The sequence below is a fragment of the Bison bison genome, unplaced genomic scaffold, assembly GCF_000754665.1.
Source record: "Bison bison bison isolate TAMUID 2011002044 unplaced genomic scaffold, Bison_UMD1.0 scf7180017864508, whole genome shotgun sequence".
NCBI classification, from domain to species: domain Eukaryota; kingdom Metazoa; phylum Chordata; class Mammalia; order Artiodactyla; family Bovidae; genus Bison; species Bison bison.
In genome coordinates, this window is record NW_011495064.1 from 8,182,786 (window position 1) to 8,209,386 (window position 26,601).

At 43.4% G+C, this 26,601-nt stretch overlaps 1 protein-coding gene across 2 annotated transcripts in view; it reads left to right on the forward strand.

Annotated features, from left to right (window-relative positions):
* Positions 1 to 26,601, forward strand: part of TMEM182 (transmembrane protein 182) — a 49,981-nt gene that overhangs the window by 14,508 nt on the left and 8,872 nt on the right. Inside the window, exons 4-5 of one of the 2 annotated variants that reach the window (XM_010829685.1) lie at positions 15,724 to 15,861; positions 20,125 to 20,821. In XM_010829685.1, coding sequence (XP_010827987.1) covers positions 15,724 to 15,861; positions 20,125 to 20,480 — 494 coding nt within the window. In that variant the 3' untranslated portion in view covers positions 20,481 to 20,821. Of the gene's footprint in view, positions 1 to 15,723; positions 15,862 to 20,124; positions 20,822 to 26,601 lie in introns of those variants that run through there. The other variant, XM_010829686.1, reaches the window with a different exon arrangement.

Consider the following 26,601-nt stretch of genomic DNA (forward strand, 5'->3'; position numbering starts at 1 on the left):
AGTCATTCTTGATATGCTATACTAACTTACAACACCCTAAAGAAGTCATCCCCAAGGCATGTCACTTCATCCTAGCTTCTCCCTAGTGGAATGCTCTCTGCTCTCTGAGTGCATGTGTGTGTGTGTATGACCACATCAAGCATTTGGTACAGTTTCTGGTCACGAATAAGGACTTCATAAATAAAGCTCATTATTAATGTCATGATCCCCATCATCCTAGTACATGAGAGTTAATATTACCACATGTACTGGCCAAGATTGGCTACTATTTATGTGACAATGTTGATGAAAATGGACTCAACAAACACTGTGTGTATTCAGTGTTCTAAGTTCTGGGAAACAACAGTGAACAAAAGAGTTGGAAATCCCTGCTCATGGGGTTGCCATTCTAGTGAGGGGAGGCAGAAAAAGTGACATAAAGGGAACCAATTTTATAGTACATTGGAAGAGGACAGGTGTCCAGAGAAACGTAAGATAGGGAAAGGACCTGGAGACTAAGGGGCCTGGGGGTGCGGAGGTGGAGGAGATATGAGCTCTGTTATGTGAGGTGTCTATCAAGGTCTTTGGACCATTTTTTTTAAGGTGTTTGTTTTCTTATTGTTGAGTTTTAACAGTCCATTATGTACTTCAGATCAGTGTTTTTATCAGTTGTCTTGTGCAAATATTTTATTCCAAGCTGTAGTTTGTCTTTTCATTCTTTTGGCATTGTCTTTTACAGAGCAGATGCTTTTAATTTTAATGCAATCCAACTTATCAATTATTTCTTTCATAGATTGTTTCTTTGGTGTTGTATCTAAAAAGTCACCACTATACCCAAGGACATCTAAAAAGTCATCACCATACCCAAGGTTTTCCCTGTAATAGCTTTTAAAGATTTTATAGTTTTACACTTTACTTTTAGGTCTGTGAGTCTGTGATCCATTTTTAGTTAATTTTTGTGAAGAGTGTAAAGTCTGATTCTAGATTCCTTGTTTCCTGCATGTAGATGTCCACTTGTTTGAGCAGCATTTCTCTGCTCCATTTTATTATCTTTGCTCCTTTGTCAGATGTCAGTTGATTATACTTCTGGGGGTCTATTCCTAGGTTCTCTGTTCTGTGTCATTGATCTGGGTATGTCTATTTCTTTGCCAGTACCACACTATCTTAATTACTCTAGCTTCATGGTAAATCTTGAAGCCGGGTAGTGTCAGTCCTCCCACGGTGATTTTCTTCTTCAGTGTTTTATTATTCTAGGTCTTTTGCTTCTCTGTATAAATTTTAGAATCAATTGTCTGTATCTACAAAATAACCTGCTGGAACTTTGATTGGAGTTGTACTGAATGTCTGCTGCTGCTGCTAAGTCGCTTCAGTCGTGTCCGACTCTCTGCGACCCCATAGACGGCAGCCCACCAGGCTCCCCCGTCCCTGGGATTCTCCAGGCAAGAACACTGGAGTGGGTTGTCGTTTCCTTCTCCAATGCATGAAATGAAAAGTGAAAGTGAAATCCCTCAGTCGTGTCCGACTCTTAGCGATGTCATGGACTGCAGCCTACCAGGCCCCTCCGTCCTTGGGATTTTCCAGGCAAGAGTACTGGAGTGGGGTGCCTGAATGTCTAGATCGAGTTAAAAAGAACTGACAGCCTGATAATGTTATCTTACTCCTCTAGACATGGAACATCTCTCCATTTATTTAATTACTTTCTTTTGTTCATCAGATTTATAGTTTTGTTCATATAAATCTGATATATATTTTGTTAGATTTAAACCTAAATATTTATTTTGGAGGGCTCTAATTTAAATTATAAGTTTTTAATTTCAAGTTCCACTTGTGTATTGCTGGAATGAGAAAAATTTTTTTTTGTATATTAACCTTGTATCCTGCAACCTTATTATAATCACTCCAGCAATTTTTGTTTTTTATGGATTCTTTCAGATTTTCTTCATAGACAATCATATCATCTACAAAGATAGCTTTATTTCTTCCTTCTCCATATGTTTACCTTTTGTTTCCTTTTCTTATCTAATAGCATAATTAGGATTTCCAGGGCAGTTGAAATGAGTGGTGAGAGGAGACATCCTTGTCTTATTTCCGAAGTTAGTGGAAAACTTTCCAGTTTCTCACCATTAAGAATGATACTAGCTGTCTGTGAGTGCTTATAGGGTTTCCTAAATATACATTATCAACTTGAGGAATTTCCCCCTCATTCCTAGTTTACTGAGAGTTTTTATCATGAACTGGTGTTGGATTTTGTCAAATATTTTTTCTACATCTACTGATACAATCATGTGATTCTTCTTTTTTAGCCTTGTTGATGAGGTGATGTGATGGGTTATATTAACTAATTTCTGTATGTTGAAGGTGCCTTGAATACCTGGGATAAAGTCTACCTGATCATCATGTATAATTACGCGTTGTTGGATTCAGTTAGCTAATATTTTGTTGATGATTTCTGCATCTATGTTCATGAGAGATTCTGAGTGTAGTTTTCTTTCCCTATAAATGTCTGGTTTTGATATTAGGATAACACTGGCCTCATAGAATGAGTTAGAAAGTATGACATCTGCTTCTTTCCCTCTGGGATATTGTAGAGAGAGAACTGGTATAATTTCTTCTTTAAATATTTGGTAGAATTTAACAGTAAACCCATATGGATTGAATCCATGGATGTGGACCTGATGGATTAGGAGGGACAACTGCATATTTATTGAAAAATTCCATGTATCAGTGGACCCATGCAGTTCCAACCCATGTTGTTCCAGGGTTTCAACTGTGTATCCAGTTGATTGATGACCTTGTTGAGCCTGGCTGTGTCCTTTCTGATTTTCTGCCAGATGGATCTGTCCATTCTGATAGAGAGGTGTTTAAGTCTCCCAATTTAACAGTGTATCTTTCTTATCCTCTTCTCTTTTAAGTTCTATCAGTTTTTGCCCCGCATAGTCTAATACTCTGTTGCTATGTACATACACATTAAGGCAAAGTCCACACTTACAGTGTATGGGGCTTCCTTGGTGGCTCAGATGGTAAAGAATCTGCCTGCAACTTAGGAGACCCAGGTTTGATCCCTGGATCGGGAAGTTCCACTAGAGAAGGGAATGGCAACCCACTCCAGTATCCTTGCCTGGGGAATTCTATGAACAGAGGAGCCTGGCAGGCTAGTCCATGGGGCTACAAGAGTTAGAATGACTGAGCGACTAACATTTCTACTGTTTTTCATACTATTTTTACTTAACGTTCTTACTGATCTTAAGCCTGTCATTTTAATTTTCATTTTCTGTTTGTTCTCTCTGTTTTTCATTTCTCTTTTCTTTACCTTGCCTTTCTAAGGGTTACTTGGATTTTAAAAAATTTCATTCCGTTAGAATTATCTGGAGTTTTTTTTTAGAGTATATCTCTTCTCTGCGCCATTTGACTGTCTAGATCATCCACTGCATTTTTATTTGGGGCTACTATATTTTTCATTTCTAAATTTTCCTTTTGGTTCTTTTTTATATCTTTCATTTATTTGCCAGTAACTTTTGTTTTCTCTTCAATTTGGGTCAAGCATGTACATGTTTACTCTTTGAGGCATTTTTATCATGAGTCGCTCAAAGTCCTTCTTAGATAATTCTAACGTCTCTGTCTTCATTGCCATCTACTGAGTGATCTTTTCCATTGAAGTTGAGATTTTTCTGGTTCTTGGTAGGACCTCATTTAAAAGTGAAGCCAGATCTTTGACTTAGCCATTGAAAACCTAATAAAGTTAGAAGACTGAAAAAACACAGAGGGTGATTGCAGAGAAGAAAGCATTTAAATGAGAGATTAACATCACAGATACTTTTAAAAAGTCCCGTGTATTTGGAAATTAAATGTCTGTTTCACCTGGTCTTAAGTCTCTGGATATATTCCAGTGTCTCCTAGTTTAAAGTCTATGGAAACTTGAATAGAATTTGTATCCTACTGTTGTACGAAAATTGTATAAATCTTAATTATGTCAAATTGGTTCATAATGCTCTTCAGTACTATATTCTTCTACTTCTCTGTACATTCATTCAGTTAACTTCTGAGAGTTTGATATTGAAACTCCAACTAAGAAATCTTAATTTATCTACTTAAAACAATTGTAATATATAGTGAAACTTTATGTAACTTTGTTCTGTATTTTCCAAATCTCCTATAAATGTGTCATCGTATTTTCACAATTTAAAAAATAAAAAAGAATTATGAAAAAAAAATGAAGCCAGGGATTTGGACATATTATGTTAGTAAACGTGAGATCGTCTGGTTTTTTTTGGCTTTTTTGACACTGCTCCTGCAGGGGAGGGGTGGGCACTGCCTCAATAAAATCGGGTGGGATGGAATTTCAGGTTCCCCATTTAGACTGTGTTGACATAAGGAGGAGCCCTCCTTGGTACTTCTGGGGCATAGTGAAAGTTCTGGCTTCCCACTATGCTTCTGTTGATGCCATCCTGACCAGGAGGGGCAGGACTGAATCATTACAACTTTAACCATGATTTCCACTTACATGATAGGTTTGCAAAGGAGGCCTCATTACTGTGGTTGGTGGGAAAAGTCCTAAATCTCCACTGGCCTCCTCTCGTATCGCCCCAGGGGGAGGGATATCTAATTTCCACGTTGCAGGGGTCCCGACGTGGTCTCCACTTTTACTGTGAATGGTGGCCCCATTTACTCCACGGAAATCAAAGTCTTGACCCCACATTCAGCTTTGTTTTCTACATCCTTGCATGTGAGTGGAGGGGAGAGGGTACCTTACTACAGCTTCTCGGGAGTCAAAAACTAGGTTCCCCTCTGGGTCTTTGCTGATCAGAGTGGGGTTGGGGCCAACATTTTATTCTGTGTTTTTTTTTTAAAGAAATTATTTTATTTTTGACTGCACTGGCCCTTCATTGCTGCGCTTGGGCTTTCTCTAGTTGCCTCAAGCGGACTGCTATTTTCTAGTTGTGGTGTGCAGGCTTCTCACTGTGGTGGCTTCTCTTGTTGCAGAGCACGGGCTTTAGGGTGCGTGGGCTTTAATAGTTGCAGCACATGGGGTCAGTACTTGTGGCTTGTGGGTTCTGGGGTGCAGACTCAGTAGTTGTGGTAAACGGGCGCCATGTGGAATCTTCCTGGACCAGGGATTGAACCCATGTCCCCTGCATTGGCAGGAGGATTCTTAACCACTGAACCATCAGAGAAGTCCTCTGTGGTGTTTGACTTGTGTCAAGTGGTTATTTTCCAAAAGTTTCTTGCTTTGATAGGCAGTCCCTTACCTGGTTCTTTGGTGGTGGTGGTGGTTTAGTTGCTTAGTCGTGTCCCACTCTTTTGTGACCCCATGGACTGTAGCCCACCAGGCTCCTCTGTCCATGGGATTTCCCAGGCAAGAATACTGGAGTGGATTGCCATTTCCTTCTTCAGGGGATCTTCCCGACCCAGGGATCAAAGCAAACTATTTTTGTTGGAAAGTTTTTTGACTGTGATTGTTGGCATTTCTGGGTTGCTTGCTTTTCCACATGCGGTGAATGTTACTGCCTGGTGGTGATAAAAGCCTCGCCTCCCTTCCTTCTTTGCCACGACCCTAGCAGAGGGCTGGTCTGCTGCTGTGGCCCTTGCTGTTTCCCAGTTGCTGGCTCCCTGTGCTCTAAGTATTGGATGAATGAGCGAAAAGAAAACCTGAACTCACCATCACATCATTCCTTGGACTCCAGGTTTCCCTGTCGGCCTTCTTCTTCTCTCCCGTCTTTCTGCCTCTTCTGTTTGTTTCATAGATGATCACCAGGGATTTTCAGGGTGACTAAAAGAAGCAATAGGGGAAGATACGTGTGCTTCATCTTCCTGGAAGCAGAAGTTCACTTTATCTAGTTACATTCCGAAGGCACAGCTGACCGGATTCACTGATGGCCTGGTGTGAGGTGTGAGGGAAAGAGCAGAGTGAATGAGGACACTTTCTTAGCAACTGGAGGGATGAAGCTGTTATTTTTAGTGATGGGGAAGGGTGAGATAGATTGCTAAGAGGAAGCTGGGGTAGTTTTTGGACATGTTGAATTCAGGACACCTAGTGGAGATATTATGTAGGCTTTGGGGTTCCAGAGTTTGGAGTTAAAAGTGGCCCTTTGGGCAGAAAGTGTGCATTTGGGAGACATTGCTTGGGGGTGTATTTAAACCATGAAGAAAAATAAGACCATTTGGAGAGTGAGATAGAGAGAAAGGAGGTTGGTCCAAAGTCAGAGCCCTAAGATGGTCTGTTGTTCAGAAGTCAGGAAGAAGAGGAGAGACCCACAGAGGAGACTGGGGATGGTCAGCAAGGGAAGAGAAGAAGAAAACCAGGAGAGTGTGGTGTTCTGCAAACCAGAAAGGGAGCTTTCTAAGAGAAGAGAGTGATACGCTTGGCCAAGTGCTGCCTGAAAGTAGAGTGAGGTGTGGATGGAGGTCTGACCCTTGAATTGAGCAGGCTGTCCACAACAACTTGACCTCGTGTTTTGCAATCTAGATTTATTTCTTCTCAGGCTCACAACCCTTATATCCCCTTTAACAAATACATCACATTTTGTGTAATCTCTCTTTTCTTTCTTTTACCTTTAAATGAAAGCATATGAATGATACATGTAAGTCTTGCTTGATAAATTTCAGTGCTGACATGAGGAATTAATTAGATCCAGTGAGTTTATCAATTATTGCAGATGTTAATTGCTCAAAGACACCATCATCATTGCTTCAAAGTTGTTCACTGATATCCATATGTCTTGTTTCTGCGTATTAATACCTACTAATCTACTGACAAATATATAAGAAGAAAAATATAAAAATCTTTACTATCACAACAAAATGACTTGTTCCATTTCCTGTGACAAGCTCCTATTATGTGCAGTCATTGAACAAACCCACCTACTTTATTTTACAAATACTGCCTCCCTGGATCCTGAGACCATAAGTAAGTAGAATTCATTGCTGCCTTTTCAAAGCCAAGGAAACCGAGAGCATTTGGGTTTCTCAACTCAGAGTTCAGCTCTGCAGTGAGCTGCCTCCATTTCCATAGTCGCCTTCTTGATAACACTGTAAGGGGAATTATGCCTTATTTTTCTAACAAGCAATATATAGTTTAAAACAAAATCTATTTGTTATTTAGGAGAGAATTGGTGAGTTCTACTGTATTTAGTTTTGGTATGGTGACTCAATGTGAGTTTTTTTCTTTTCTTTTTTACTCTTTATTGCTCTTTACAAACAAGTTTGGGGTTATAGAAATAAAACTCAAGTGATTTTTAAATGTAGTTATTTTAAAACATGACTGATTTTTATAAAGTGCTTTGTCTAGGACTCAGATTCATTGCTCCAAGACTGCATGTGACCATGATAGAGCATTGATCTAGTGTTGTTAAGGGAAGTGACACATCTTATGGAAAGCAAAGTGTTCACTTGTTCCCAAAGCAACAGCTGTTGCAACACAATATGAAGGGCATTTGCTCTCATCGCTTGCTGCGTTGAGGAGCTCCAGAGGGAAGTCTTCCAAAGATGTATCTTATCACTGAAAATAAATAAATAAGACCAGATCCCCCACTACACCATGTACAAAGTAGCTATGGGAATGCTGTGTTTGATCTTTTCAATGGTTTTCTGCCTAAAATGTGCAGTTTCAGAAGGCTGGTCTTCTCTAGTGAAGAGTTGGAAGTTCAGTCTATGCAATTCATTATCAAAGGGAAATATTGACTATTCACTTGTTGAAACTCTAACCAGGGAAGTTGGAAGTGACTCCTGAGACTGCTGGTCTACCTTTTTTTATCATCAGGAAACAAACAGAAAACCAGGGAGGCTGGATAGTGATCACTTCTCAAAGCACGTAGCAAATAGATGATAAGTCGGAGAAGACTCAGGGGAGCCAATAGGCATTTCTGTCCCGTTCCTTCAGACTGAACCCTAGAAGAGGCCTAGTCACTGAGAGATGGGGAGAGGGGTTTAGATCCTTGGTGAATGCTGACTTTGAACAGTGAAGACCAGTGGAGAAATTGTGACTCTCAGTCTGTTGGTGAATAAGCAAAGTGTGAGAGTTTGTTTTGGAGTGAATGAGGCAGGCTTCCCCTGCCAGGGATACAAGCCATCTTGTCTGTCCCCAGGAGATAGTCATTTCACACCTGCGAGCTAGCACTCCTCCCTTGTGGGTTCACATCCCAAACCGTGCAGGTCTGGGTTCCAAGTTGGCCAGCTACTCTTCCAAGGTGTTCGCTGACGGGGAACAGCCCCTGCTTGCCTGCAGGGCCCTCCCACCGCAGTTGCCAATGGGCGCTCTCAACTCTATTCCTTTATTTTCTTCCTAGAAACTTTTAAACTCCCTTTTGTTATTACAGGTGCTTGATAAGGGCTCTCGCCATTACATTTTACTCATAAGACAGGCTAGTTTCCATGAAGTATTGTTAGACCTTTTGGGGTGCCTTAATCTCTAAGTATTTTACCCTTTTAAAAAAATCAAGAAAATGTAAATGTATAAAATAAAAAGAAGGGAGTTTGTGTTTTACCGCCTTTGTTTCTCTTTCTCTCTGAACAACGCCCACCCCCCCCACAAAACCAGACCGCAAACTTTTTGCCAATGGTGTGATTATTGATAGATTAAAACTACAGAGGATGAGATGGCTGGATGGCATCACTGACTCGATGGACGTGAGTCTCAGTGAACTCTGGGAGTTGGTGATGGACAGGGAGGCCTGGTGTGCTGTGATTCACGGGGTCGCAAAGAGTCGGACACGGCTGAGCGACTGATCTGATGGATAAAACACCTGTTTTAATTTAAGTTTGTCAATGACTTTTTGTATTGTTTGTAGGGAAAGTTTCGTGTTACGTGGGCCGAAGTGTTCTCCTGGTGAACAGCCGTGCTCTACAAGGACACTTGTGACCTCCCTCCTGCCGTCTCTCTCTCACTACTTGCCCAGCACTTGCCCTCTTTGTGCGCTCACACTAAGCTCCCTGCACACAGCACTTTCTTCCTTGATTTTTGTTCATGCTTTCTGCTCTCTGCCTCCATGTCTTGTATTCCTGCTCTCCCGTTTAAGAGGCACTTCCTCCAAGGAACCTTCTGTCATATGCCGAGACTGGGTCACGTGCCCTTGTTTATTCCTGGGCAGTATACCACGGGATCCTGGCTTGCACTTGGCACAGCTGCAGTCATCTGACTGTGGCTTTCACTCCCAGGAGACTGCTTGGTGGCACATGTTGGACATTTTTCATGGCACACCACCAGTATGTACTTACCTAGCACAGTGCCCGGTACACAGTAGATTTCTTAGTCCGGGTTTGAGCGTGGGTGACAGAAAAAGTGGAATTTAATTCAATTGTTAATCGCTTCTTTTGTTGGTATTTTATGATAAAAATAGAGGAGAAATATCAAATCATTTTAGTGCTGTGCAATTCCTAAACTAACTTTTCTTAGAAAGAAGTAGAGAAACTACTTTTGAGTCAACTCCCTTACAGAAAGATTCCTGGATGTACAGTTGTGACAAAAGCCCATAAAATTCCTCAGAGAAATGTGTGTCTAGGGTATTACAGATGTTTGGAGGCAAATCATCTGAAAGATATGGGCTCAGGGGTCCTAAGAAACTTACAACAGAATATTCACCATCAAGTAAGCAAGGATTTGCTATACTTATTTTCAATTGTCTGCCCAAAGCTTTGGGTAAACAGGTTCATATTTAATGTTTTAAAAGTATGTGAATAAAGGGATCCTAAGATTGTTCCTTTTCTGGCTCAATATGAAGGACAGCAGGTCTTCTCAGGAGTAGACCTGACTTTTTAAGAGGGAATCCATTAATGAGGAAATCTGTCTCTCTGCTGGCATTGTTAGAGTTCGGCAGGGTCACCTACAGAAGTTCCCAGTGTTCTTGATCATTTCTGTGCCCTGGGTGTTGAGGAGTGTAGGAAGGACAGTGACACGGTCCTTGGTGCTCCTAGTATCTAGGTGTTCACATCTCCCCACCTGATTGCTCAGTTCTTCTCTTCCTGTGCCCGCTTCTCCCTAGTAGTGATTCCAGTGATAATGGCCCCCTCCAGTCATCGTGATCAGAGGCCAAGACCATCGAGTGGTTGCCATTGTGAATGAGTGTGCTTCATTCTTTCCCACGGTCATTAAATATCTCACCAACCTTGACTGTATATATTGAGATTTCAGTGGGGCCTGAGTGATAAGTTAGCAATCATCCGCTTATTCGCATTTTGTTGAGCGTCCATTGCGTGTCAGTATAAAGCTTTCCCTAGAGTAGGAAAGATGGGCCAGACTGAGTCTTTGCCCTGCAGGAGGGCCCCGGCCAGCAGTGGATGTGGGACTGTAAAGAAGGACAGTGCAGAGTGCTGTCCAGTGATGGGCAGGCTTCGGGAACTCTGACAGAGTGTCAGGCCAGGCTCCTCTCCACGCTGACCTGCATTAGCTTTTTCAGTCTTCTTAAGGGCGTGGTGGGATGGCTGTCAGTGTTATCACATTATAGAGACAGAAAAGACAGATTGACAGAGGAAAGCTTGACGATTACGTGTGGGCATGGAGGCCTGCGTAGAAAAGCGAGACCTGAAGAAGCTGGTAGGCCTGGAAACTTACATATCTTTTTAGCAGAGTGTTGAACGTGGAGATGTGACAAGACAAAAGGAAAAAGAAATTTGAGCCTGGGTTGTAAATTGTGGGAAAGTGACCAGGAGAAATATATGAGAGAAACTAATGGAAGAGATGGGTTGTTTTGGTGGGTTTGTCTGAAGACCCATCGTTATGCTGACTTGCATGTCTTTTTCGTGACCGTAAAACACCTCCTCATTTCTCTGAAGTTTCTCCTTCCTCCCGTCAGAGAAGGAAAATTCCTGCAAGTGTGTGTTGATTCTCTGTGCATTGGCTCCCACTTGACCCCAGCTCACAGTAACCCTGGTACCAGCCTGGCATGTGTGGGGGTGGCTTGTTCTGATGTCCTTCACCTGGCTTTTGAGAACCTTGGCTTCCTCCCTACCACCACCTTGAGGATGCCAGAAGGGCAGCCCAGACAGTGACTAGCGACCGTGGGTGTGCCCCAGCTCTCCTGCTGAGAGAAGCCACGCTCCTCAGCGTTGGCGTCGGGGCCTTTCCCAAGGTCACAGCCGCCGCCAGCGGGGTGGCAGGGGCCCCGCCCTCCGAGGCACCTTCTGCCTCTCAGCTATTCCTTCGCAGCCAGGTTTACAAGAGGAAAGTAAATACACTGTCGGGCCTCTCAGTGTTCTCTTTGTCCTGAAAATCCACGGCCTGGGCAGAGCACGTGACTTGGCACGTCCTCCGCTGTGGCGCTCAGACACAGCCGCACCGGGCAGCCTGTCTTTCCGCTCCTGTGCCCGAGTCTCTGTATTTTTAGACCCGCCCGACGTCGCCAAGGCAAGTGGTGTGTGGAGATGCAGGGCCGGCTTGCTGGCCTGAGCAGCAGAAGCGGCTTGCCTGAAGCTACCACAGCATATGCCGTGGGCCCTCATTTGCCGACGAGGATGGGGAGGGGGTGGCAGTGCTTTTTTTTGGCTTGTTGAGAACGGCTTATAGCAACTTCACACTGTCTGTGCTCCAGGATGTGTCGAAACACAGGACTGGCTTTCTGAACTAGCTTCGTGAGGTGTCTGAGGCAAGACCGCAAGCTTTGGAAAATGAACACCACTAAAGTTTATGTTGAAACTGCAAAGACAATATTTACATTTTTATAGACACAACAGAATAATTAATCAAAACACTATAGATTTGGAATCCTGATCATTTGGATTGACTTTCCCCTCTCTGCACTCTGTATGCAAGAGGGTTTGTTGTGTAAATTAAAATATTACAAAACCCAGTCGAGGTGTCTTGGTACCTTAGCCGAACAGCCTGTGTGGGGTACAGACCACAGCCATAAAGACAGCCTTTGTCCTGCTGGACTCTCACCGCCCCAACAGCAGAATCACTAAAGCTCAGGGTACCTCTGCCGCCCTCCCCTGTCCCCACCCAGCCGCAGCCCCCACCTGGAGGCTGTAGTAACTGCTTCACTTGTTTGCCTTGGTCTGTCCTTTCTTCTGCCAGTTCATTTGCTGTCCATCTACAGGAATGATGTGTGTGTGTTAAGTTGCTCAGTCGTGTCCAACTCTTTGCGGCCCAATGGACAGTAGCCCGCCAGGCTCCTCTGTCCCTGGGATTCTCCAGGCAAGAATACTGGAGTGGGTTGCCATTTCCTTCTCCAGGGGATCTTCCCGACCCAGGGATTAAACCTGAGTCTCCTGCACTAGCAAGTGGATTCTTTACCATCTGAACCACCAGGGAAGCCCGTGAAAGTAATACTGTAGTGTGAAAGTTTAATCGATTTAGGAAAATAAACTGAGTACTTCAGGAGAACCATTTCTGTAACGTCTGTTGTTAGTTATTTAACAACAACGTCTGTTGTTAATTATTCATCCTCCTCCTCATTACAACACCCAACCAAGGACCACTTTGTTAGGTTTGTTCACCAATTCATTTAGAATTAACAGAACTTCATTTCTTTGAATATAGTAGTTAGTTCTGGCCTCTCACAGATTGATTCAGATGAGGCTTTCCTTTAATTAATCCCAACTGTGATGATGTAGATTACATGTAAATCTATTCATATTGTATATCTTGCTTCATGTTCTAAGGAATTAATAGAAATTCAATATCATTTAAGTTGAGCTTTGAATTGTGTTTAATGGTAGAAATGGATTTTTAGAGATGTTTTCACTTGGCACAGTTCAGAGCTTTCAGAGACAGAACTTGCAGTTTTTATGGGCTCATATTAAGAACAAGGAAACAGATTAAGTATTCTCAGAGATACATTCAAGATCTAGGAGTCTTAAACCGGAAAAGGCAATGACACCCCACTCCAGTACTCTTGCCTGGAAAATCCCATGGACGGAGGAGCCTGGTGGGCTGCAATCCATGGGGTCTCGAAGAGTTGGACATGACTGAAGTGATTTAGCAGCAGCAGCAGGAGTCTTAAACAATATATAAATCACTAACCAAACAAGAACATTCTTTAAACTTTTTAGTGTCTATGTACTAGAACTGAAAGCTTGCCCTATCCTAGATCCATGAGGTTAATAGATATCTTTTAAATACTAACTACATTGTTGATAAGAGCATTTTATGACAAAGCATGTAAAAATAATAGTAGGAACAAATATTTTTGATTCTTTACTGCATGTAACTACTTTTCATGTATGTTTTCAATCCTCCCTATAAACTTATTTGAAGGATAGTGCTTTCTGGTTTAGAAAACTGTGTTCTATCGGAGTCACACAGCTAGTAATCGCTCAAAACACATGCAGTGTAATTCACTTCATGTTGAAAATTCTCGGATCGCCTCAGTTTTACTTCAGACAGTGAAGGAACTACACAATTCCGAGATGATTCTTCATTACAACCAAACATTTCCATTCTGGAATCAAAGTGTGCCACATATGCAAACTAGGTAATATAATTAGCTAAGAAACAGGAAGTTCCAAGAAATTCTGAAATAGGCTGAGAGTTGCGCACTTCGGAACACTGAAGCGCGGGCAGAAATAAAGGCTGTGGTGATTGCCCTAAGGAAGTTCACTTGGAAGCTGTGTCTGTATGGTCACAACTCTCTGGGCAGCCACGACCCCGTGCAAGAAGTACCAGTCTGTTGCTCCTGCATTTTCCCAGGGACTGAGAATCCAAAGTCAGGCGGTTGTGCTAGAGCAAACCAGGGCAGGAAGTAGCGGGTCTCAGGGTCAGCAGTTCCTGGGGGCATTTACCCCCCATTTCCCTCTGGCTCTCTTTTGCTCTCACCCTCACCAGATGCTTTCTCTCTCTTGCAGTCCCTCTGATATCGTTAGGAGTCATTTTAGGGGCTCCAAAGAGCTCCGGTACCCAGAGCACTCAGTCTCAGTGCAGAAAAGAGTTCAGCAAGAGGCAAAGTGACAGATAAGAAGTGATTTCTTAGAATAGGTTAGTTGTGAGCTTTATAAGCAGACAAGTGAGAAATGCAGTACCCTGGAACTTACTGGGCTACAGTTTCATAATCAAAGGAGAAGCGGGGAGGGGGAGAAGAGCTTCTTTGTTTTTCTCGAATAGATGTCATGCTTCCATCAGCAGTTCCTCCTCAAGGCTGAGCAGGCGAGTATTCTTGTCTCTGCATGGTCAAGCTAGGTCCACAAATTATTGTTTTTGTGTGTGTACAGAACGTGTCCTATGGGTCACTAACTTCCTGAGCTCACTGGACAGGATGTGGGGTGACTAACACCTAAGTTTAAGTAACTGTAAGTGGTGAATACTCAAGTCATTCTGATTCTAAAGCTGTGTTTCTCTACTGTACTATGCTTTATAATTGGCCATGCTCCACTTTCCCCGGACCACCGCTTATCGACATTTACACCCCGCTTGCCACCGAACCACCTCCTAATAGTGCAGTAAATGAGGTGCATCAAAGTGTAAGCTGTGAGGCTCCTCTGTTACCTAGTAACTCTGGTCGGACAGGGAAGGCAAAGGTTTGTCTCAAAGCCTTCCATCTTACTTTCTACAGTCAAGTCGACCAATAGTTTCCTGCTCTGTGCCCCAAAGAGCTGGAATACAACCACAGAGTGCCTCCTTACACAGTCAACTCAGCAGCATGCCCCACGAGACACATCGGCGTGTGAGGTGAAAGCCTGCCCTTGTGTTCTTGCCTTCAAAACCCAGTTACTCACACAAAATGTAAACTTCCTTTTCCTGTTTAACTGCAGTGGCTCCTCTCCTCAATATTCCATCTTCCCATCCTCTTTCCTCTTAAAGATTCCAGTTGATTTATATATATATATATGTATTTTTTTTTTTTGGCCAGGTGGGCTTGTTGAGAAAAATCATTCTTTACTTTCTTATGAAGTTTCTGTATTTTCATAAAAAAAGTATAATTTCCCCAGTATGTGGTGCTACGCTTTCCCTCATTTACACATGTAGGAATTTGTTTTTGTGTTTTAGCCTTTGGGAAATGATGAATTTGTTCAGTGGATCAGTAATGATCCCACTCAAAAATGATCATTAGAATTCCTCTTTATTCGATTACTATATGTCACCAAATCTACTATTTATTTATCACCAGCTGCATCCATTAATTCAGACTTACTGACCCTTGACTAAGAGACCATTATAACTTTTCATTTTAAATCTTTCTAAGAACAAATATTAACAGAAAGTAGTGAGTCTTAAAAATATCTTATTTTAAATCTCAGTCTATACAAACCTTTTTATTTTTTGGCTTTACTTGTCATTTTTATTACCTTAAGACTATTTTCCAATAGAGTCACAATCTAAATAAGAGCCCACTATTTTGTTAGGAAACTGGGGGGACTGTTACCAGCTTCTCAGGGATCACTGCAGTACAAGCATCATCTTGGCAGGAAGTAAGAGGCAGTGTTTGTGGATGTGAATGCGCTTTCATGTCTTTGTCCATTTGGTATAAACTCCTGTGTGTGACCCATCTGGGAATTTGCTCAAGAGGAGTCTTTCTAGAACTCTGAGTGTTCCCATTTCTAAATGGATAAGCTGGTCAGAAAAAGAGCTCCCAGAGTATATTAAGCTTGTGCGTGGTGTAAATACCAAGCTTGTGTCGATAGAAGTCCGGCATCATTGAATCCAAAGTCATCTGGTGAGGCTTCGTTTCAAAGATAACTCAGGACCACAGCCTGGGAGGCTGCCCAGCAGTGCTGGGGCTGAAATTAGAAACACAGAGAAGAGAGAAACTTACTGTGCGACAGTCTGCCGTGTTCACGATCTAAGCGTGCCTGACTCTTCTCCTTTTCTCCTGGGACCTGCAGTTTACCGCGGCTTCTGGGCAGTCCTGATGCTTCTGGGGGTGGTCGCCGTGGTGACTGCAAGCTTTCTGATCATCTGCGCAGCACCCTTCACCAGCCACCTTCTCTACAAAGCCGGGGGAGGCGCCTACATTGCCGCAGGTACGTCCAGCGTGAAGGCTGTGATTTCTAGCCCTGGAATACGTCTTTGTATTCTCCAGTTCTGGTTTCACAGGTGAGACTTCTAGGAGTTAGTAATATGCTAATATGCACATAGAGTATTTCCTGAGTGCTGCCTGGGCGGCACACACTTTTCCAGGGACTTTGTGTTTTCCATTTGCTCATTGTATCCAGGTTCTGTGAATGAAGACAATAGGCAGGGAAGCTCTGCTGTAAGAGCCTTTTAATCTCCCTTGTCCTATTAAAGTTCCATCTGTAAAATGGGAGTCACAACACATCTGTCTATAACATCTGGATGTATGTGAAGCCTCTTGTGTGTGCCTAAGAAGATAGCCTGTTACGATATTACAAATCCTCATGATTTGTTTATCTCAGCTGAAAATCAATTTTTTCTACAACATCATCATTCCATTTTCATAACTGTGGTTCATATGTGTTATCTAAGCACCTTCTCTGTAAAACCTGCATTTAAAATAAAATAGTTATTTTAAACTAAAATAGTCAGCTTTCCAACTAGTCCTTCTAAGGGAAGTCGCTCAGTCGTGTCCGACTCTTTGCAACCCCATGGACTGTGGCCTACCAGGTTCCTCTGTCCATGGGATTTTCCAGGTAAGAGTACTGGAATGGGTTGCCATTTCCTTCTCCAGAGCATCTTCCTGACACAGGGATCGAACCCAGGTCTCCTGCATTATAGGCAGACACTTTACCATCTGAGCCACCAGGAAAGTCCACCTGAAATGATCATAGTACAAATAGAAAAATAACTCTATACCTCATAATTCTATTAGACCGAATCCCTTATTCAAATCCTAAAAGATGATGCTGTGAAAGTGCTGCACTCAATATGCCAGCAAATTTGGAAAACTCAGCAGTGGCCACAGGACTGGAAAAGGTCAGTTTTCATTCCAATCCCAAAGAAAGGCAATGCCAAAGAATGCTCAAACTACCGCACAATTGCACTCATCTCACATACTGGCAAAGTAATGCTCAAAATTTTCCAAGCCAGGCTTCAACAGTACGTGAACCATGAAATTCCAGATGTTCAAGCTGGATTTAGAAAAGGTAGAAGAATCAGGGGTCAAATTGCCAACATCCACTGAATCATAGAAAAAACAAGAGAATTCCAGGAAAAAATCTACTTCTGCTTTATTGATTACGCCAAAGCCTTTGACTGTGTGAATCACAACAAACTGGAAAATTCTTTAAGAGATGGGAATACCAGACCACCTGACCTGAGAAATCTATATGCAGAGTTCAGTTCAGTTTAGTCGCTCAGTTGTGTCTGACTCTTTGCGACCCCATGAACTACAGTACGCCAGGCTTCCCTGTCCATCACCAACCACGTCCATCAAGTCAGTGATGCCATCCAACCATCTCATCCTCTGTCGTCGCCTTCTCCTGCCCCCAATCCCTCCCAGCATCAGAGTCTTTTCCAATGAGTCAACTCTTTGCATGAGGTGGCCAAAGTATTGGAGTTTCAGCTTTAGTATCATTCCTTCCAAAGAACACCCAGGACTGATCTTCTTTAGAATGGACCGGTTGGATCTCCTTGCAGTCCAAGGGACTCTCAAGAGTCTTCTCCAACACCACAGTTCAAAAGCATTCATTCTTCAGCACTCAGCTTTCTTCATAGTCCAACTCTCACATCCATACATGACTACTGGAAAAACCATAGCCTTGACTAGATGGACCTTTGTTGGCAAAGTAATGTATTTGCTTTGAATATGCTATCTAGGTTGGTCATAACTTTCCTTCCAAAGAGTATGCAGAGTACATCATGTGAAATGCAGGGGTGGATGAAGCACAAGCTGGAATCAAGATTGCTGGGAGAAATATCAATAACCTCAGATATGCAGATGACACTACCCTTATGGCAGAAAGTGAAGAGGAACTAAAGAGCCTCTTGATGAAAGTGAAAGAGGAAAGTGAAAAAGTTGGCTTAAAACTCAACGTTCAAAAAACTAAGATCATGGTATCTGGTCCCATCACTTCATAGGGATGCAAATAGATGGGGAAACAATGGAAACATGAGAGACCTTATTTTCTTGGCTCCAAAATCACTGCAGATGGTGACTGCAGCCATGAAATTAAAAGATGCTTGCTCCTTGGAAGAAAAGCTATGACCAACCTAGACAGCATATTAAAAAGCAGAGACATTTGTTTGCTGACAAAGGTCTGTCTAGTCAAAGCTACGGAGAAGGCAATGGCACCCCACTCCAGTACTCTTGCCTGGAAAATCCCATGGATGGAGGAGCCTGGTAGGCTGCAGTCCATGTGGTCGCGAAGAGTTGGACACAACTAAGTGACTTCACTTTCACTTTTCACTTTCATGCACTGGAGAAGGAAATGGCAACCCACTCCAGTGTTCTTGCCTGGAGAATCCCAGGGACAGGGGAGCCTGGTGGGCTGCCATTTATGGGGTCGCACAGAGTTGGACATGACTGAAATGACTTAGCTTAGCTTAGCTTAGTCAAAGCTATGGTTTTTCCAGTAGTCATGTATGGATGTGAAAGTTGGAATATAAAGAAAGTTGAGTGCTGAAGAATTGATGCTTTTGAACTGGAGAAGACTCTCGAGAGTCCCTTGGATTGCAAGAAGATCCAACCAGTTTAGGATCCAACCAGCATCCTAAAGGAAATCAGTCCTGAATATTCATTGGAAGGACAAATGCTGAAGCTGAAACTCCAATACTTTGGCCATCTGATGGGAAGAACTGACTCATTGGAAAAGACTCTGATGCTGGGAAAGATTGAAGGCAGGAAGAGAAGGGGACAACAGAGGATGAGGTGGTTGGATGGCATCACTGATTCAATAGACATGATTTTTGAGTAGTGTCAGGGAGTTGGTGATGGACAGGGAAGCCTGGCATGCTGAAGTCCATGGTGTCGCAAAGAGTCGGACATGACTGAGTGTCTGAACTAAACTGGAATCCCTTATATGCCTTAAAACGGAGCATCTTCTTCATCAAATATATTTTCTCACCCAAATCACACTCTACTGTCATTTCATTCAAAGGTCTAGTTATGGTGTATATTTTCCCATGATCTTCCCAGAAATAATCTCCTTCTACTAAAATGTGTAAACCTTTCTTTCTTCTTCTTTGCTTTTCCATCTTTATAAACCTTTCTTCATAAAGGCAATATGTACTAGCATATTCCCTAGGGAATATGTCCAGTACTTACATTATGGGCAACATGATTGTTTTAAACTCAGAGATACTGTGATCCTGAGTTTTGTCTTATTAGAGAATTGTGTGTTTGTGTGTTTTATGGTCATTTTTTTTTTCATTTTATAATTTGTTTGAGAAAATTGTGTATCTAAAGAATTAGTTTGGTTGAGGACTCTGAAGAAAGATGAAGCATCTGATTCATATTTGACCAGTAGGTTTTCTCTCTGGCTGCATTGGGTATGGGGCTGAGGTCCTCTTGGCTCAGGACTTTATGGGAAAGGGAGGAGTCAATGTGTTCCAGGAACCCGGTCCTGAAAGCCACTCAACCAGACAGTTACAAGAAAGCTTCAAATCTGACTTTTAATTTCCTTCACAGACCAATTATTTACTGTTTGTGCATGGCCATTTATTTCCTAAGAACATAAGGAGGTATTCCATTGGATGAGATTTTTTAAATTACAATTTTTTTTTATCAGTTTGGACAGTAAAAGTAACGTTCTCAGGAATACCTGAAACTTACTGTCTAGTAGCAATTTCCACCATGAGACACATCTTTTAAAGCAATTATGGGGCTTTAATAAATCATCCATAAGCCCGAGTGTTATTGAGAGACAAACTTTAAAAATCTTTCAGTTGTCTACTATTTGCACCCCCAGATATTTTAATAGGCAATTAATACTGTCAGAGTTGGAAATGGAAATTCACAGACTATTCTATAGGGACATTAGGAAAATGTGCTCTGATCACTAGGTTTTGGGGGCAGCCAGGATTTTCCTGTACTGTATTTAACATGGAACCATGCATGTAGTCATTTACTGAGTTAAACTAGATCGAATTTATCTAGCTTTCTGTGGTTAGAGATCACGTTTTCAAAACAAAGAGTTCTCATCCCAGGGGGCAAGTATTCCAAAACCTCTCCTTTTCAGGGCTTGCTGGTCACTCCAGACCTCCCTGTCTCCCCATGCCAACTCTCCATGCTGGGCCTGGCAGTCGGGAACAGGTGTGGCCCGGGCCCGCAGTTGCCGGAGCTACTTTATACTCACCACAAACAAGACACTCTCTCTTTATTTGGACAGACGGACTGGAGAGGGCGGAACCACATTCCGACTGGCCTTGCTGGTGTGTGCACGCAGGCGGACTCTGGTGTCAGCACGCAGGCCGACTCTGGTATCAGCACGCAGGCCGCTTGGGCACATCCCACGCACGGCCGTGGCGTGCTGACGTCACAGCTGTCCGTGTGAGCAGGGGCGGGGTCCGCGGCCTTCCTCGCACCCTGTCAGCGGCTCAGGCAGAGTCTGAAGGCCCTGTGTCATCACTTCCCGCTCTGGGCCAGATGCCTCCTCCGGCCGGGCCATGTGTTCCCCACGGAAGTTCAGTTCCGGACCAAGTGCGAGGTGATCGTCAGGACGTGACAGCCCCCGAGTCTGTTTAAGTGAGTCTCTGCCACACCACTCCAAGGCCTGAAGAGTTGCTGAGCTTTCTTCCAATGTGAACTCCGTGGGGCAGCTATGGAGGGCTGACTCACGGCTTCTCCACACCCTGTGATACCAGATATGATAGGAAAGATGTCAGAAGGTGTGGCATTAAAAAGCATTTGAATTATGTGGAGAAAATCATTGTGTGGCTGAGTGTTCCTAACGCCGGCCAAAGCGGCATCAATGCAGGAATTGCTATGCATGAGTAAGATCTCTGAGTGTACAGGAAATAATGAGGACAGGGTTTGGGATGTTCTGGGACACTGACATTGGGTGATAATCCATCACAGCTAAAAATAGTATTTTATCAGCTTATCAGGGTATAAAGAAGGCTGAGTGCCAAAGAATTGATTGTTTTTAATTGTGGAGAGTCCCTTGGACCTCAAGGAGATCAAACCAGTCAATCCTAAAGGAAATCAATCCTAAATATTCATTAGAAGGACTGATGCTGAAGCTGAAGTTCCAATACCTTGGCCACCTGATGCGAAGAGCCACCTATTTAGATAAGACCCCAATTCTGGGAAAGATTGAGGGAAGGAGGAGAAGAGGGCAGCAGAGGAAGAAATGGTTGGATGGCATCATCAACTCAATGGACATGAGTTTGAGCAAACTCCAGGAGACGGTGAAGGACAGGGAAGCCTGTTGTGTTGCAGTCCATGGGGTCACAAAGAGTCGGACACAACTCAGCGCCTGAACAACAGGGTAGAGAGATTTCTCTTCCATAACTGAAATCACCTTTTCCTGAATGACAACCTGGGATTATATTTTTTTCTGCTGGATGTAGAGCTCCACAGAGTCTCACCTGTGTCGAGAGAGCTGGGAAACTTCTGAATCTTGGCTAAATGCCTTGTTAGCATCTCATGTTGGTGAGACTGCACGCTCGTCTTGTAAGTCAGAGGAACATCGAAGCCCACACTCCAGGCCCAGGGTATGCTAGCCAAAGGAAAGGACACCTTGGCAGTGCAATGAGTCCTTTGGAGGGTGATGGCGGCCAAGTTGTGGCCTGACTCCTGCCCCGTTCAGTGACCGCAGGGCACATCCTTTCCTTGTCCAGACAGCTGTTTCACATGCTGCCCTGGCTCACCAGGGACGTGAGTGGAGTGAGTGGGGTGAGCTGTACAAACCCTCTGCCACCTGTGGCAGACACCCTAAGCATGTCCTTCCAGTCTGGAGGACAGTGCTTTCTAAGAGGGTAGGGATGGGAGCCCCTTAAAACGGGTCAGGGGGTAAGTGGATATGAAGGGAACATGACATTCTTCTTCAAGAGGGTAAAACTGACTCAGAAGCACGTCGGATTTGTGGTGTGTTTTCTTATTTCCCTTAAAAGATCAGTGGAATTTGTAGTGGTTCATGGTGAACCACACTCATTTCTAGAGAAAACACAGATGTGATGGATGCATACTGCAGAAGACATTTTTTTACTCTAATGCCAGAAAAAGTAGCTCCTAGAATCCCAGGGATGTATGTTGGATATTCACTCTCCTTTGGCTGCGACCAAACACGTGGCTCATAGGAGGCTCAGGGATCATGCCCGGCTCCTCCCATCTTCCTCCAGATAAAGCCAAATAGTCAGAGCGGAGGAGAGTGTGGAGAAAACAGACCAAGAGCAGGAGGGATCAGGGAAGAACTGCTGATGGCCTGGAGGCAGGCGTTCTCCACTTACAGGCACACACACCTCTCTGAGTGCCCCTGCCCTCTCCAGTCCCTGTAGCGAGACCCAGACTATAAATAGCTACTGACCCGGGGAGCTGAGGGGACCTCCCCGTGAGGGAAACTGGCCTGGAGGGCCTGCAAGGGCTTGCCCATGGCTTTGCTAAAGCTTCTATCTTCTTAGCAGGCAAGAAGTGGGCTTTCAGAGGAAATCAAAAGCATAACTTCTCAGTATGGAACCAAATATACACCAAAGTACAGGACTTGAGCATTTTATTCAGGGCTCTGGTCTGTTGGAGGTGGGCGGTGGGGGGAAATAGTGATGAATAATAACTAGGCATCGCTGATCTGTCAGGCGGATATACTGTTGAAGGAGAAATAGTGTCTCGGATTTTCCGGAAATGCAGAATGGCTGCTCAGCTTTTCCTTGTGCTCAGTCCAGAGTCTCAGGTGTACAGTTCGCCTTCTAATTAGGAACAGAGGAACCAGTGACTCTTATGTTTCTAAAAGTACCCGTTTTTGTACACTTGCTTTGCAGCTTCAGTTGTCACATTTGGGGATTTGTCTAGGAAAATCATCGTGTTGGATTCTGATACTATTCTCATGGGGAATTTTAATGTCCTCAATCTGACATTTTTTTTATATAAATATCAAGTACCAGAGTAAGTCAACCTTGGCTGGTATTAAATAGGGAAGAGCTTAGAAGAGTTGTTATTTACAAAAGTACTTTAAAGTCAGAATACTTTTCTTTCTCAGAAGCATCTTGGAGTTTCCTTTTTCTCCACATTGCTTCTCAGCTGAGATTTGTGGCACAGACTGTTAGAATCAGACTTGCCCTGTCTTGGTTTTGAATGGGAGTCAACGTGGTAGACACAGGCACATGTCGAAGAGATGATGGGTTTGCTTCCAGACCCTTCTCTGCTGTAATCCATTAGTGTGCAATACCGTTATGTCTAAAACACGGTTGAAATAGCGTGAGGATGGCCATGATGTGACGCAGAAACACAAAGCGAGCCAAAGGTATGTGGAAAAACGGCGCTGACAGACTCGCTCGGTGCAGGTTGCCACAGACCTTCACTTCACTACAAAATGCAGTACCTGAGACGCACAGTCAAGTGAAAGGCAGTAAAACAAGGTCTGCCTGTATGTGACACTAAAGCGAAGGGACAAGTCCCCGGAGGAGGAATTCAAAAAGGACACATCACAGTCAGTTTAACCTCTGAGCCAGATGATGGCTGCAGAGGGGAGGCGGGTGTGAGGGGGAGAGAGGAGTCACCCCCGCCCCCACCACCCCAACCTTGGCGGGTTGCACCATCCTTGCTGGGGACCATCTGGACTGTGGTCAGCTCCTGCCCAGGTGAATCGAGGATGTGATAAGCCTGCTCAGTAATAGCTTTGGTGGAACATTTTTGAAAAAAAGCTTCAATTTGAAACTTGGATAAGTAAATGCTCCCCACCCCCTTTTAAAAGATGTATCTGAGCTGAGACCTAGAGTAACAAGCCTGCAAATGAATGCACTGAATAATTAACCTCCAGCCTGAGGAGTCTTAAACATGTCAGGTGACAAGACTTTTTGGCCTATAAATAGGATCTCTGGTTTGGAGTGAATTCTGCCAAGGTGGACGGGCAGAGTGTGTTTCCATCTGCCTCGTTTTCCTCTTCCAAAGTACGTGCATCATTAATGTCTACTGTTTACTCGGTACTGTGAGGGGTTTAATTTGTTTGCGAATATTCTGTTTGATTCCACACCCTTTCCCCAAACTGTCATTTGCTGGAAAATAACTAGCAGTGAGTAGGCAAGGCATATTGCTTTCTTCACTAGATTATGTTATGTTTTATGAGGCCTTTTTCCCTTCACACATGCTTTCTTATGTAGAAGAGAAGCACATGAGGTATAGATGTGTGTGAATGATCAGATCAACAGGGGCTGGATTTTCCTAGGAAGAATCTCTGCTTCCTATGACCAAGGGGCTGCTGTGGAGGGGAGGGAGGCTTGCTTGACTGGACAGTGGAAACAGAAAACGTCCTTAACACGACTAAGCTCTGGTCTGGATTCGCCTGATGCGCTTTCTGAAATATCCCCTAGACAGGGGCTGTGAGGTGACAGGCGCCACCTGGTGGAGGATTCCAGCAAGGCCCGGGCAAACACGTGAAACCACCTTTTCCCTCTCTGCTTCCATGAAGTCTCCGAAAGGAGAATCTACGGCAAGCTGCTTCTCGTGCCTCTTGGCCCGTCCTGAAATAGTCCTGTCACATGAGAAGCTCTGACCCTTCAGAAGGTTTTGGAGGATGATATTTCTAGCCACAGCAAGAGCGTACGCCAAAGCTCAATGTTGGCTATGTGCTCGTCCTGTCTGGGGCATCTTGCTCCTGGAGTGCTTTCCTCTGTTCATTTCTCTTATTGCTCTCTTCGGTGGGCACCTTGCGTCATCTGTATTTTACTAGTGATGAATCGGAGACACAGAGATGTTAGAAACATGCTCAGTGTTACTCAGCTACTAAAATTTAAACTTTCTAAACAGTGAACCTGAACCAGGGTAGACAAATTGCAGCCCTGTGCTCTTCAACCACCAAATACTTTCTGAAACTCAGTTACCATCAGCAGACCCTTCCTTGGCCTTAAATGAAACTGCTTCTCAGATCAAACCCCTCACTACTTATGAGTAGATACGGATATACGTGCACAATCGTTCTCTATCAATCATTGTTTCACAAGAGAGTACAGAGTATTGACACTTCCCTGGTGGTCTAGTGGTTAAGACTCTGTGCTTCCAATGCAGGAGATGAGGGTTCAATCCCTAGTTAGGGAGCTAAGGTTCTGCATGCCATGGGGAATGGCCAAAAAGTTAAAAAAAAAAAAAAAAAAGAGAGAGAGAGTACAGAGTATTGAATATAAAGGATGTTTAGTGTCGGAAGTTATCATGCCAATCTAAAAAAGTAGTAAGTATTTGAAAAATCTGATAGATAATACCCAATACATAGGCTTCATTGACTAAAGACATTAGACCAGAAAATGACCTTTGTACAAAAAAATGCTCTTCTCACCACACGGCCAATAAGAAACCCACCTTGTTCTTGATATGCCATAATTATTTGTCTGTTTATTTGTTTTATTATGATCACAAAGCTTCATGAGCTTTGGGACCATATTTTGATTATGCCTCCAGTAAGCTATTTTAACCTAACAGAAGCAGAGGATATCAAGAAGAGGTGGCAAGAATACACAGAAGAACTGTACAAAAAAGATCATGTCCCAGATAATCACGATGGTGTTATCACTAACCTAGAGCCAGACATCCTGGAATGTGAAGTCAAGTGGGCCTTAGAAAGCATCACTACGAACAAAGCTAGTGGAGGTGACGGAATTCCAGTTGAGCTATTTCAAATCCTCAAAGATGATGCTGTGAAAGTGCTGCACGCAATATGCCAGCAAATTTGGAAAACTCAGCAGTGGCCACAGGACTGGAAAAGGTCAGTTTTCATTCCAGTCCCAAAGAAAGGCAATGCCAAAGAATGCTCAAACTACCGCACAATTGTACTCATCTCACACGCTAGTAAAGTAATGCTCAAAATTCTCCAAGCCAGGCTTCAGCAATACGTGAACCGTGAACTTCCTGATGTTCAAGCTGGTTTTAGAAAAGGCAGAGGAACCAGAGATCAAATTGCCGACATCCATTGGATCACGGGAAAAGCAAGAGAGTTCCAGAAAAACATCTATTTCTACTTTATGGACTATGCCAAAGCCTTTGACTGTGTGGATCACAATAAACTGTGGGAAATTCTGAGAGATAGGAATACTAGACCACTTGACCTGCCTCTTGAGAAATCTGTGTGCAGGTCAGGAAGCAACGGTTAGAACTGAACATGGAACAACAGACTGGTTCCAAATAGGAAAAGGAGTACGTCAAGGCTGTATATTGTCACCCTGCTTATTTAACTTCTATGCAGAGTACATCATGAGAAACGCTGGGCTGGAAGAAACACAAGCTGGAATCAAGATTGCTGGGAGAAATACCAGCATCAGATATGCAGATGACACCACCCTTATGGCAGAAAGTGAAGAGGAACTAAAAAGCCTCTTGATGAAGGTCAAAGTGAGGAGTGAAAAAGTTGGCTTAAAGCTCAACATTCAGAAAACAAAGATCATAGCATCCAGTCACATCACTTCATGGGAAATAGATGGGGAAACAGTGGAAACAGTGTCAGACTTTATTTTTCTGGGCTCCAAAATCACTGCAGATGGTGACTGCAGCCATGAAATTAAAAGACGCTTACTCCTTGGAAGGAAAGTTATGTCTAACCTAGATAGCATATTCAAAAGCAGAGACATTACTTTGCCAACAAAGATCTGTCTAGTCAAGGCTATGGTTTTTCCTGTGCTCATGTATGGATGTGAGAATTGGACTGTGAAGAAGGCTGAGTGCTGAA